This window comes from Muntiacus reevesi, chromosome 22 (genome assembly GCF_963930625.1).
Source record: "Muntiacus reevesi chromosome 22, mMunRee1.1, whole genome shotgun sequence".
NCBI classification, from domain to species: Eukaryota; Metazoa; Chordata; class Mammalia; order Artiodactyla; family Cervidae; genus Muntiacus; species Muntiacus reevesi.
Genome location: NC_089270.1, coordinates 12074724 through 12088959, shown reverse-complemented (window position 1 = coordinate 12088959; position 14236 = coordinate 12074724). Strand labels below are relative to the sequence as shown.

The 14236-nt window shown below is 55.8% G+C and overlaps 1 protein-coding gene across 2 annotated transcripts in view; it reads right to left on the bottom strand.

Annotated features, from left to right (window-relative positions):
- The window catches only part of NSG1 (neuronal vesicle trafficking associated 1), a 47959-nt gene extending 34911 nt beyond the window's left edge, over positions 1 to 13048 (bottom strand). For both annotated transcript variants that reach the window (XM_065913907.1, XM_065913905.1), the window contains exons 1-3: positions 12900 to 13048; positions 12341 to 12496; positions 7682 to 7798 (exon numbers count right to left, since the gene is read on the bottom strand). In XM_065913907.1, the coding sequence (XP_065769979.1) occupies positions 7682 to 7798; positions 12341 to 12469 (246 nt within the window). In that variant the 5' untranslated portion in view covers positions 12470 to 12496; positions 12900 to 13048. The remainder of the gene's footprint in view (positions 1 to 7681; positions 7799 to 12340; positions 12497 to 12899) is intronic.
- Between the last annotated feature and the right edge of the window lie 1188 nt (positions 13049 to 14236).

Sequence of the window (14236 nt, the reverse complement as noted above, 5' to 3'; positions counted from 1 at the left end):
AAATAAAAATAACCTGTACTTGACAGAAATTTTAAAATTTTAAAATTTAAAATTTTAAACAACATGGGCGAGAAAATGATGAGATGACCCCAAAAATGGCAAAAAATATCTGCAAATGATATATCTGGTAAGGATCTAGTATCCAGAGTATACATAAAAAACTCTTACAACTCAACAACAGAAAGACAAACAACCCAATTAAAAATAGAAAAGGACTTGAACATACATCACTCCAAAGAAGATAAACAAATAGCTAACGTACAGGAAGAGTATTCAACATCATTATCCATTGTGAGGAAATGTAAACCAAAGTCACAATGAGATACCACCTCGCACCTACTAGAATGGCTACAATAAAAATAAGTAACGATCGTTGGTGAGAATATAAAGTGAAAACCTTGCGCACTGCGGGCAGGAATGTAAAACGGTGCAGCTACTGTGGAAAACAGCAATTCCTCAGTATGTTAAACAAAAAATCAACACATGAACCAGCAATTCCACTCCTGGGTACAAACCCAAGATGACGCAAAACAGGTGCTCAAACAGAAACTTGTACCTGAATGTTCATTCCAGCACTATTCACACTTAACCAAAAGGCGGGAACAACAAAACATCCATCAACAGATGAAGAGATAAACACAATGTGGACCACTTATTGTATGATTCCATTTCCATGAAGTGTCCAGAATAGGAAAATCCACAGAGACACAAAAGAAATGAGTGATTGCTTAGAGCTAAGGGCAGGGGGAATCGGGGAGTAACTGCCAGTGGGTATGGGGTCTCCCCCAGAGGTGACTGAAAATGTTCTGAAAGGAGATAGTGGTGATGGTTGGATGGTTACACTGTGAATGTAATAAATGTCACTAAATTGAACACCTTAAAATTGCAAATTTTATATTAGGTATCATTTCCGTCGCTCAGTCATGTCCTTTGCGATTCCATGGACTGCAGCATGCCAGGCTTCCCTGTCCATCACCAACTCCTGGAACTTGCTCAAACTCATGTCCATCAAGTTGGTGATGCCATCCAACCATCTCATCCTCTGTCATCCCCTTCTCCTCCTGCCTTCAATCTTTCCCAGCATCAGGGTCTTTTCAAATGAGTCAGTTATTCACATTAGGTGGCCAAAGTATTGGAGCTTCAGCTTCAGCACTGGTCCTTTCAACACAGTTTGCTCCAAATAAAGGTGGGGCGGGAGGAAGCAGAGACAGGGGGCCAGGTTATGGCGGGGGTCCTAGAGAGACAGATGGGAATGCCAAGCCAGAGCAGCCTTACCCCAGAGACCAGAGAGGGGTTCCAGGGGTGTGTTCTGGAAAGAACAGCTAGGAATGGACAGCAAATAGGCTATGGGTCTCAGGGTGAAGTTTACCTGCTTGGGACAGTCCTGGCAACGGTTCCTGCCCCAGCATCCCAAATGCACAGGGTCCATTGCCACTCCCAAAAGTGTCCCACTCAGGGCCATTAATAATATAGCCACGCTACTCACAAGGCCCTGGCCCCTGTGCCAGTTCTCTAAACGTTCGCCACGAGCTGGGAACTGGCAGCTCACCCTGTTTCACAGACGAGGAGCTTGAAGGGCATTTGACTTTGCTGTGTTCCCACCTGCTCTTTCTGGTTGGGGTCTCCTTGCCTGCTGGGGGCCCTCCCAGGGGTCGCTGCTCAACTGGGGTGGGAACTAGGGCATCTGCAGCAAGGCAGAGTCACCCCATGAACCCCACATAGCTGCCGCTATGGAAATCAGAGCTTGGCAGGCTGTGTGTCAGGTGGACGTGGGTCTGAATCCCACTGCTACCCCCCACTTAGCTGGCTGACCTTGGGCCGGGCTCCTCTCTGACCTTAATTCCCCACCTTCAAAACCAGGACAGAAGATCAACCTTGAAGACAGTAAGAACGCAGGCAGGCAGCACTGGGTCGATGGTAGCTGGGTCATTCTTGCTCTGCTATCTCTGCCCTGCCACCCTTGGGGCTGGGGGGTGGGGCAGGGCAGGGCAGGGCAGAGAAATGTGCTTTTATGCTGAGTAATGCAGTTTAAAAAAAAATCTTGGAAACATAAGATGAATCCTGACATCTTCAAGCATTTACAGCACTTAAATATTTTAGGTAACCCACACGAAGTGAACACAGACACACACCCCCCAGATGACTCAATCCGCTTAATTATTCGATTCTGGGTGAAGCCCCCACTGTACAGCTGGGCCAGGAAACTGCAAAACAGGGCAGGGGAACCCCACCTGACACTCTGCTGAAGGTGACAGGGTGCTGAAGCTGCTGAAGTATTCCTAGGATCCCCAGTGCCACCTCGTGAAGACCGCCCCCATCGGTGACTGCCAAGGAAACGGTGTCACCGTTCATAAATATTTAACAAATGCATCCTGAAACACACCAGGGGATTATTGGAGAGGGTGGAAAAACAGACTGACTGAGGCACAGGAAGCTCAAGGTCATAAGGATGCGAGAAAAGATACAAACCACCCACAGGTTCATTTGGTTTGTTTTTTTGTATGTTTTGGCCACCGTGTGGCATGCAGGATCTTATTTCCCAAACCAGGGATCTAACCGCCCCCCCCCCCCCCCACTCCACTGCCCCTGCATTTGGGAGTGCAGACTCTTAACCGCTGGACCACCAGGGAAGTCCCTACCCACAGATTCACCTGTGGACAGAAGGCCAAAGGGCTCCCCAGGGCAGCACACAGGGCCCACACAAACACATCCAGTCTCTGCTCCCAGGACGTTCTCCCAGCCCTGCGCCATCTGGGTGAGGCTGACCTTGGAATCTCTTAAAGGCCCGAAGGCAACGTGGCAGCAGGGCCGGGGTGCAGCCTGTCCCCCCGAACCCTGAACTTGCAAGGAGAACGCGTGTGGATGTCAGAGGCGTCAACAGCCCTCCATCACGGCAGCTGCAAGCAGAAACCTTCCTTTAATCTGCCTCATTATGGCCCCTCCACCCTCCAGAAGCCCACAGAACACCGTGACACGCTGCTCTGCATGGGTGAGCAGGACCGTGCAATTAAAACAGTGTTTAGGTTTAGTTCATTTGAGAAACATCTCAGGCCCGTGTTTATTCTCGGCATAAACACACCTCCAATTAATTAAGCGCCCACTTTCCTTGTTGACACCAACCTCTTCGGAACCCTAGACTTTGGGCCACCGCTGGGTGGCTCATCCAGCAATCCCCGTGTGGAGGAGCCTCAGAAAACCCTCTCCCCAGCCAGCGGTTACCTAGCAACCAGCCTAGCAACCTCGTAGCCAAGAGATTAATCCCCGGGTGATAATCATAAAGCAACATCCAAAAAGACATCTCGTCGCGAGGATGCCATCCAAAGGCATGTAAAGATGAGCCTCACAGCGGCGGCCTCCCGCTTCTGAACTACACAAGCTGCAGACAAAAGGGGGCCGTGTTATTTACTTGTTGCTTCGACGGCTGAATGGTATGGTTTCATTCTGGCCCTTCACACACGGGGCCAGAAAGAATGAAGGGACAGCTGAGCTGGGGAGCCACATGGAAGCTGCCCGGTCACCAGCAGGACAGGAAAGACGTTCTATCCCAGGAGAGCCGTGACTGACCCTCGACAGTGGGGGGCCTGCAGGTCCTCCTCTCTGCTGCCCACATGCATCCCAGTTTTCCAAAAGAGAGCCCCCTGCCCTCAGCCAGCTGACACCACCCACCAGAGAAGCATGCCTCACTGTCTGCGTGCATTCAGAGATGCGAGAAACACAAGTGGGCAGGAAAAAAGGCCGAGAGAACATTCTAGAAGGGCTAAAACCCTCAGCATCTTCAAAAGGCACCTGCTTTCCTGAGCCTGCCCTGCCCACGTGCTAGAACGCAGCCCCACCCACAAAAGGTCACGAACCCAAAAGAATCATCTGGAGAGGTTGTTATAATACCCCAGGGTCCAAGGTCCCGCTGCTACAATCAAACCTCAGGTGATTCCAACACAGGTGGCCCCAGACCACACCTGGAGGCTACATTCCACACCCAGACCCCCACGGCAGGCGGGCAGGGAAGCGGCTACACCTGCTTCCTGTTTGGGAGCAAAGCAGGAAGCGTACAGGATACAGGTCATTCAGCTGAGCGAGCTGGGACCACAGGCCTCTGGGTCAAGCTGGCCAGGTCACTTCACACTGACTGTGGGACCCTGGGCGTGTCACCTGCTGACTGCGTGATCACCTACAAAGGACTCACACCCCGACCTGGCCCAGAGAGGGGCTTCCTGGGGAGCTACCATCAAAGGTACCCAACAAGCCAGGGTCCCTGGAAAATTCACCAAGCCTCCATCACTCGGGGCCGGCAGCCTGGTCTGTCACCCCGACTTACAGAGCTGCCACCATGAGTGTCCAGCACCAGACAGAAGGCATCGGGGAGCTCCTCTCCTGCCTGACACGGAGGGGCTGGAAAGTTCTGTCTGCACCCAGAGCCCCGCACCTCCACCCTGCCTGACGGTGGCTCGGGGGCACTACACACCGGCCGCCTCCCCCAGGTCACCAACTCAGGTCAAGGGGTCTTTGCTTATTATTAGCAGGGTCACCCAACTGGACAGACTCACCCCTCTCACTGGGGCACCAGGTCACAGGTCTCACACCCGAAGAGAAGCATGGGCCAGGGAAAGGGCGCCACAACATAAAAAGCTCAAACCCAAGGCTCACATGGGGAGGACTCAAGGTACACTGGGCCCCCCCATATCCGAAGGCTGCTGGAAAGGAGGGTGTCTGGTGTTCGGACGGAGGCCACAGGGCAGCAGGCACTGGGAAGGGCTCTGAATCAACAAAGGAAAAGGCTTCTTAGAAGCGAGTCACTCCAGCAGCACATGGGTCACCTGGGGCTCAGAGCATCCTGTGCAAATGCGTCCTGCAGGAGAAGCCGCCTGGACCTCAGGTGTTACAGTCAGCAACAGGCTGCTCAGGTTGAAGATTTCTACCTCGATTCCCCCTCAACTGCAAAACGCAGATAATAACAGTGCCTGCCCCCTGAGGTTTCTGAGTATAAAATGAGATCATAAACATAACGAGCTTGACCCAGAGTCTGGCTCCTGGGAGCACTCCATTACTGTGAGAGGCTGTCATTGCCTCGTTAGAAAGGGCAGTGGAACCACCAGGAGGGTGAGGTTAATCCCAGGAGGCTTCACAGCAGAGGTGATATCTGAGCTGGCACTGGAAAGTGACGGAAGGGAAACCGGGTCTAGGAACTGAAAGCAGCGCCCATGGAGTGGTGTGTGTGGCAGGAGGTATGCTAGAAGGGCGCTGGACTCAGAGGCAGAGAGTCGTGGGGAGGACCCAGCCCCTGGTGACTTCCTGGGACTCAACAACCTCAGCTGCAAAAGGGGCTACGACGCTCCCTTCAGGATGGCCGTGAGTCACAGGGAAGCCACAGATCTAGGTGTACAGACATGCCTGGTTTGCACACAGAACTGGGGAAACAGGCCACTGCAGTGCAAAAAATTCCGCTGAGCGCCAACTGTGGACAACACCTCTTAGACATCCCCAGGAGGTGGAGGCAGAGAAGGCAGGACCTCTGCCACCGCAGCCCACCCCCTGGGATGGCACCGATCTTCTGGGCCCAGTTCTTGGCAACCGGAGCCTGGTAACCACACAAAGGCCCAGCCGTGGCTGAGAGCCCTGGAGGCTCTGGTGCGTCATCCATGCCTTAAATAAGGGACCTGGGGGCCTGCATCAGGTGAGTGAAAGGCACAAGCGAAGGAGCCCAGAGGTGGGGTCAGAGCCTGCAGGCAACTCACAGGTGAAGGGATGGCCGTTCAAGGGCCACAAAGCATACCGCCTTGTAGGCACACAAAATGCCAGGGCCAGAAGAGGCAGGGTTCAAAGCAGAGATAGCAAACCCAGCCACACTCAGAGATCCAGATGGTGACGGTTATCATGACCTTGAAAGTGAGGTCACCTCTGCCTCAGCCAGGGGCTGAGCCCCAGGTGTGGACAGGACGGGCTGAGCAAGTGACCTGAGAAGAGGCACACGCCAAGCAGTCGGCCAGAGCAGGAGAGAGATGGTGACCTTAGGTCAATCTGACCTGGTCCCCCACGAACCTCGCAACACAGATGAACCACCACGCCAAGAACCGCCAGAAGAGCATCTCCACCTGGACACCCTCCTGGGCACCAGCAGAAACCACAGATGCAGGCCTGTCTGTGCCTCAACTTCTCCATCTGTAAAATGAGTTGCACTAATGGTACTTGCTTCTCCGGGAGGGCTGATACGAGGATTAGATGAGCGGACTCACAAGTAAACACCCCCACAGACACAAAAGACACGGCGACTCTGATGGGACCTGCTGAACGGTTTTCAGGCACGCCCCTGGCTGGTTTCCCTCCAGCCCAGGAAGGCAGGACCAACCGATGGGAAGGATGATTTAAAGCCAGATTATGTCCTGGCATATCCAATCACCCCACAAAGCCACTCGCTCCTTTGGAGTTGACTTTCATCTCGCAACCAGTTCACAGGATTGACAGGGAGATAAAACATGATGCAATATACAAAGGGGCTTTGGAAAACTGCAGCGCATGGGGGTGGGCAGGTGTCTATGCACCCAGCATAAAGACACTGCTCACACATCCACATGGGTGACAACCAGAGTGGCCAGTCAAGGCCACCCTTCAGGGCCTGGGTGACTTACGTCTTATGTCTCCTAAATCATTCCTTTGAATCTAGGTGAGGGCCTCCATTTTACCATCTTTCATGTTTGTCAAAGAAACAAAGTTTCCAGAATATCAATATCCTAACTTGGTCCTCAACCATCACAGCTTCTTCCACCCTCAGAGGCCACACAGACTCAGTGGAGAAGGCTTTGTCCCCAGGCTTGGCTGGAACCCTGACCCTTTCAGTAGCTGTCTCTCCCTGAAGAATATTCTGGAGCAAAGTTTCTTTCCCCAAAGTGAGCACTTCCAGCAACCTGTGTACAGAGCCGGCCGGGCCCCACACGTCCGCATCCTGTCAAGGATGGTGAGGGGAGGAGTGTTAACACAAGGGCTCCAGAGTGAACCACCTCTGACTCCTGGCCCTGCAAGGGACAGCTGTGACCGCCTGTGTCTCAACTTCCCCATCTGCAAAACAGGTTACATGCAGAGTACTGACCCCCTGGGGAGGGATGCTCAGATAAGCCTGCAATGCAAAGGCTCAGACTGGGTCTTGCACCAACTAAGGGCAATGGTTGCCTTTTTGTTGTTCTTTGCCCCTTTTCTGCACTTAAGGTAAAGATTTTACTATTTATAAAGTGTTAGGTGCTCAGTCGTGTCCAATTCTTTGTGACCCCACGGACTGTAGACCACCAGGCTCCTCTGTCCACGGAAGAATATGGAGTGGGTTCCCATTCCCTTCTCCATGGGATCTTCCAGACTCACGGATCGAACCCAGGCCTCTCGCATTGCAGGCAGATGCTTTACTGTTTGAGCTACCCAGGGAGCCATATATACCTCTGCCTAAAAGAAAGTTGAGGAGTGGGCTGTCCCTATTATTAAAACTTGGCAATAATGATCATTTTCTGAAGATAAAGAAAAGAAAGAAGAAATTTAAAATTTTAATTTTAAATTGACCACAAGGTCAATTTTGCATATCTGGGGTCAGCCCATATTAGTGTCTCATTCTGTTCCCATCATTCCACAGGTCATCTCTGGAGCTCAGTGGACCCGTCCTGGGGGCAAAAGCAGCATCTCACCTGTCTCCAGGGCCACTCACCTTGAACCTCTCGGTGACGCCCTCGGTGATGCTGACCGTGAACTCTGCTATCTTGGGAGGACGCACTTTGCCTTTCTTGCGGTCAGGTTCATATTCGGTCTTAGTTTTCACAACCACCTTGTTCAGGAAACAGAAGCAAACAGTCAAGAGAATGGTCACATGCATTCCAACACACCTGTCCAAAGAGGACAGCTTGGGGTTGGGGGGGGGGGGGGCGGATGCTAGTGTTCAAAGTCACCATTTTGCCAGGAAGTATTTCACAAGAAGAATGAGTACAGTCACCACTTATTACAACTCTCCTCTGTGCCAAGACTAGCAGAGAAATTTCCCATTGATAATCCTGAGAGCAGCACCAGGAGGGAAATAAGACAGCAGAGAGGCAGAGAAGTTAAGTTCCAAAGCCAAGGCCACGGAGCTAATAGGCAGCAGGCCTATTAGGGGTCAGCAGGGCCCCAGACGCCTAATGCAGTGCTCCCCCAGCACCTGGGGCTCCCGCCTCCTTATCTGGTGCTCCCTTCACAGGGAACTCCCTTCACTGCGGTGCTTGGGGAAGACTCTTGAGAGTCCCTTGGACTGCAAGGAGATCCAACCAGTCCATCCTAAAGGAGATCAGTCCTGGGTGTTCATTGGAAGGACTGATGTTGAAGCTGAAACTCCAGTACTTTGACCACCTGATGCAAAGAGCTGACTCATTGGAAAAGACCCTGATGCTGGGAAAGATTGAGGGCGGGAGGAGAAGGGGACGACAGAGGATAAGATGGTTGGATGGCATCACCGACTCGATGGGCATGAGTCTGAGCAAGTTCCAGGAGTTGGTGATAGACAGGGAGGCCTGGCGTGCTGCAGTTCGTGGGGTCGCAAAGAGTCAGACACGACTGAGAGACTGAACTGACTGATCACTGCCCAGAGCTTCGTGGTCTGGGTGGTGGGAAGAAAGGATACATTTATTTTTTATATGCTGCCAGGGGTAAAATAAGAAGATTCAGGTCCACTATTTCCCTCCAGGATTAGGAAGGAGCAAGAAGCCAGCCTTCAGGCAAATCACTTTTGGGGAGTCTCTCTGTCTCACCCCCACCGTCCTCCTCTCTTCCCTGTCTCTGCATGCTCAGTCACTTCAGCTGCGTTCAACTCTTTGAGACCCCATGGACTATAGCCCACCAGGCTCCTCTGTCCATGGGATTCTCCAGGCAAGAATACTGAAGTGGGTTGACCACTTCCTACTCCAGGGGATCTTCCCAACCCAGGGATCAATCCTGTGTCTCTTACCCCTCCTGCATTAACCAGCAGGTTCTTTACCACTTAAAGGGTTTCCTTCCTTGTTACCCTTCCACTCTCCACTGTGAAGCAGGAGATGTTTTTCCAACCAGTCAAATGTGCTCTATCTTTGCCTAGGGCAAACCTTTTCCCATCACCCCCACCAGCTTCAGATGAACCCTAACCCAGCCTTGCAGCCTCCACCCACAGCCTCTCTGCATCATTTACTGCCCTCCTCATGACCTGTTTCTGGTACTGTTTCCTTCTCTGTCCCCACTTGATGAGGCAGTGACGTATCCAGGGGCTACACGTCTCTAATCCCCAAACGCCCACCCCCACCCCAGAGCAGGAGCCAAGAAGTGGCTGTTGGACTGCAGAGAACCAGCCCCCCGCTGCCAACCCGCTTCCTCACCCAAGTGGCAGCGCCCTTCGCTGGGTGGGACAGACTGCCTTGCATGATGCTGGGACCCAGGGCAGAACAAGGACTCGGGAGACTGCGGGGATCCCACACTGAGCCGTGACACTGGACCCAGCCTCAGGCAGAAACTGGCTCACGCCTCGTGACACTGAAACACCCATCCAAGGGCCACATCGCTTGTAAGCACACCCTTGGCTCCCTCCTCCCTCCCTTCCATTGCATGCAGCTCTCCTCTGCCCAGCCTGACAGCCTGCGTGCCCAGTCCAGGGGCACCCATCTCCAGGGCAGCACTAGGGCCTAACCCTGCCATCCTCGGACCCCAACTGTACCTGACGAGCTCAGGTGTGACCCTGAGCTCACCCATGGCCACTTGGAACCTCAGTGTCCTGGCCTGTGAAATGGGAGCAAGGCCCATCTGGTTGGGCTACTGCGAGGAGGAGGGAATCCATGGGACCATCAGCCTGGGGGGGACCTGCTCAGTAGCCCATCGGCCCAGATTCAGCCTGCCTCTGCCACTACAAGGCTGACCTCAGGCAAGTTCCTTACTCTCAGTGCCTCCATTTCCACATCTGTAAAATGGGGCAACAGTGGTGGTTACCATCTAATGTCAGCAGCATGAAAGGAAGTGAAAGCTGTAAATCACACAGACAAGGGCTTGCTGCATAATAAGCATTCAACACACGTCAGCGGAGACTGGCCCTGACGCAGCTGCCAGCTCTGTGACTACCCGCACTGTCGCAGCTCCAGAACCTCGGCACTCAGCACACAGTCCATTGACAACCCTATCTGCACCATCTGCCCTCAGATACGTGTCCTCTGGGACAGGTGACATCACCTCCCTGGACCTAGGCTGGGAGCAACACGGTGCCACTGTTGGGGTTAAGAGACACCCCGTGTGAGCACGGTCTGGTTCCAAGAGGGCAAAGCAAGAGGTCGTGCTGGAGCTTCAATCCTGGAGAGTGGTGGCCTTCAGCTGACTGACCTTGGGCATGTCCTGTAAACTCTCAGAGACTCAGTTTCTTCATCTGTGACCTTAGAAATCTTCTGGCTCAACCATCACTTCCTGCTAGAATCTCCAGCTGGGAGCATCACAGGGATGGGAGATTCATCATCTTTCAGAGTAGCCTAGGTTACTCCAATACTTTGGCCACCTGATGTGAAGAGCCGACTCATCAGAAAAGACTCTGATGTTGGCAAAGATAGAAGGCAGGAGAAAGGGGTAGCAGAGGATGAGATGGTTGGATGGCATCCCCGACTCAATGGACACAAGTGTGAGCAAACTCCAGAAGACAGCAAAGGACAGGGATGCCTGGCGTGCTGCAGTCCAAGGGGTCACAAAGAGTCGGACATGACTGAGTGACTCAACGACAAGCCTGCTCCTGGACGGCCCAATTGGTTGGTCAGGACTTCATACCTGCCTGAAACCTCCTCCCTGCTATAAGCCAACTGTGTGCCAGACGCTTCCAAAATGGAACAGACCTAGGACGCCAGAGGAGGCTGAGAGGAGGGGAGCGTCTGACAGCAGTGCTGCCCAGGCACGCTGTGTTCCTGGCCCTTGCTGCCGTGGCTTCTGGGCTAAGGCAGGAAGGGAAGGTGGGGATGGGGGTGCCAGGCTGTGCTAACAGGGCAAGCCTGAAACCTACGCGGGAAAAGGGAGGTGGGAACCAAGGCCTCAGGCAGCCCTGCCCCTCCCTCAAAGCCTCTTTTGGACCATCAGTGCCCCAGAGTGTCCCACATGGCCCAGGTGCACAGGCGAGATCAGCTGATCCTTTTCCTTGAAATTAAACACTTGTTTCAGCCTCCCTCCAGCCCATGCCCCGCTGCCCACCTACCCAAACACAGAGTTGGGGGGATCGGAACCACTTTGAGGAGCTAAGTAAGCCTATCAAAGGGCCCACCATGTGAATAAAGGAATCCTCCAGAGAGGATGGATCCATGGCAGGGATATCCCCCCCATCCCCACCCCTGCCCGGTCACCCATCATCACCAACAGGCTGGAATAAAGGACAAGTCCTGAGTCAGAACCGCCCTGCCAGGCGTTCAACCAAACAAGAAATGCCAGCACACTTCAGGGAAGAGAGGGCGCTTCCTGGTGGCTGGGGTGACTTCTAAAGAGCAGCAAGGCAGGCAGACAGGATGCGAATGCACAATTTTAGGTCTCCGTTTCAAGACACAGTTGTCTAGGCTTTTAAACGTTTTCTAAGCATTAACTCTTCAAAAGACTGCTCTTAAGGGACAGAAAGCTACTCGACTGCAAGCTGTATTTTAAAAAAGAGGGGATTCTTTAAATTCAGCGCACACACACAAAAATCCCACTTCCAGGAGAGGATGATGAATGGCTGGCTGTCCCCAGTTACACTAACACGGAGGTGCGCGAGTGTTCAGCTTATTTGGAGATTTTCACAAAAGGAACAAAGAGAGGAAGGTGGCGGTGAAGGAGCGCGCATCCTGCCGCAGCCACCACCACCGGTGTGTCTGTGACTGGGGGGAGAGGAGGAGGCCCCCAGGGAGGGTCCATCTGGCCAAGGAGAGTGGCCTACCCACTGCAAGGGGGCAAATCGGAAACTGCACCACCCGGGAAGGAGCTAGGGGCAACCGAGCTGCTCCTGGGCTCACCCCCGAAGCAGAGCCCCTGGTACCCCGGGGCGGGCAGGCGCAGAGCTGGGCTGGCGGCGGAGGGGCCAGGGACCTCTCTCGGATCAGGGTCCCATGAAAATTAAGAAAGGATCTTTCCCGGACCGCGCAGTTCCTGGGTCAGTACGAAGCTGTCATCTAAGGCGGGGCGCGGAGGGTGGGGTGATGGGGGGCGCAGACCGCCCGCTCCAGAATCCCTCGCGGGTACGTGGTCCTCCGAGGCGCGTCCTCCACCCCGCCCAAGCCCGTCCCCAGCGCACACGCGGCGCGATCCTTTTGTTTCGGCCGCCACCCGAGATTTGGAGGTGCGCACCCGGCCGTGCGGGGTGCCGGGGTGGGAGGGGGCCTCTCACCTTATCCGGGGGCGGGAACTGCAGCTGATTGACATCGAGGGGCGTCATCAGGGGGATGGTGTCGAAGCCATCCTCCAGCAGCGGCTGCTTGGCGCCCTTCTCCGCGAAATTGTTCCCCAACTTCACCATGGTTCCGGGGGACCCGAGGCTGCCAGCCTGCGGAGCGAGGGCCGGGCGGGAGTCACCGCGAGCCGGACCCACCCGCTGTCCCGGGCGTCGGCGAGCTCTCCGGCCCCCCGCCTGGTCTCCGGGGAGGGGTCGTGAGGATGCAGAGGTCGCGGCTCTAGGGGTGAGGGGCGGGCGCGGTGTATTTACGGACTCCCACCGGCTGGACAAAAGCGCCGAGTGCAGGGGCGCACAGTCGCGGCGGAGGGGGCGCCGCCCCTGCCCGCGAGGTCTAGACGCCTCCCCGGTCCTGGCGCCGCTGCGCCGGAGACCTGCCCGGAGACCACCCGCCACCCCGTCCCTCCCACCTAGGGGTGATGCGCGGCCCTGGACCCGGCTCCCGGGCCAGGAGGGTCCAGCCCGGGCGCCCCGCGGTCCCACCGGCCGCACTCACCCCACGCCCGGCTCCGGCAGGTCTGGGCTCCGGCCGCGCTCCGAGCCTCCGCGTCGCCCGCTCCTGCTCACAGCAATGGCGGAGGCGGCGCCGCGCGGGGCCGGGGCGGGGGCGCCGCGCGATTGGGCTCCCTCCTCCCGCTCGCCGCCTCCCTTCCTGCCGCTCCCGGGGGTTAATTGAGCGCGGTGAGTGCGTGCGTGTGGCGGCGGCAGCCTTGACGCAGCGCGCGCACCGGCCGCACAAAGGAGCGCGGGCCGGGCGCAGCGGGGAGCGCTCCCCGGGGGACCCCGCGATCGCCGGCACCTGGGGGCGGGGGGACAGGGGAGGGGTGGGATCGCGCCCCAGACGGGAGGCTCAGAGCGGCGGGAGGGCGCCCACAGGGCTGGAAGCTGGGGATGGGGAGGGGGCGGGCGGCCAAGAGAGGTGCGGGCTGCGCAATCCCGGGGCGGCGGCCAGGGCGCGAGGCAATTGGAAGTCAGGCGTAGGGGGGGAAATGCTAAGGATGGAGCAGTCCCCCAAAGTAGGGGAAAAGGTGCTCCCTCCCACCCCCACCTTGCAGTCGAGCCGATCTGGAGTCCTGAAAATGGGGAAGGGTCCGACGGGGAGGATTCCAGGAGGCGGTAGAGGGCGGCAGAGAAGGGAGAGTCCAGTTAGTGTGCGTGGCTGGGTGCGGGAGAGGGCGTGTCCCTGGTGGAAGGAGGCACGGATGGGAATCGAGGCGGGAGTGCGGGGCGGGGGGAGTTTTTCAGGGGTGCAGGATGTGGGGGGCGCTCTCCAAGCTGGGGAGGGGGCTCGGATTTGGGGGGGACGCCCAGGGTAGCTGGAGGGAAGGAAATTCAGAGCAAAGAGAGCGCGCTGCCTGCCGCGTCGGACTGTTTATCTGGTCCGGATCGGAAGAGAAAGCTCGGGACGCTCCAAGCAGCGCAGTCTCCCGCCTCCTGGGCGCAGAAAGGGGTCGTCCTGGAAAGAAGGAGGGGGTTTCTAACCTGATCCGTTGACCCACCCTCTCCAAAGCGGGGCCACTGTCGCAGCTGCCCAGATTAGGGCCCCCATTTTACAGACTTCCAACCAACCCTGGCTTTAGGACTTCCCCAGAGAGAAATTGCGGGGGTGTGGGAGCAAGACCCAGAGCCGAGGAAGAGGGCTCAAGGTAAAAAGGGCTCTTCCCAGGCCTCTGTGTCCTGTGGGGCCCTGCTGGGACCCAGAGTAGGTGTTCCCTAAAGTCTTACTTTGACACCCTATGCCTGCTTCTGCTTTGCTTGACGGGTGGCCTGAAGCCCAGCGTCTTCCATCAGCGGCCTGCAAACCAACCCCCGCAAAACCTCCTGGCCCCCAGT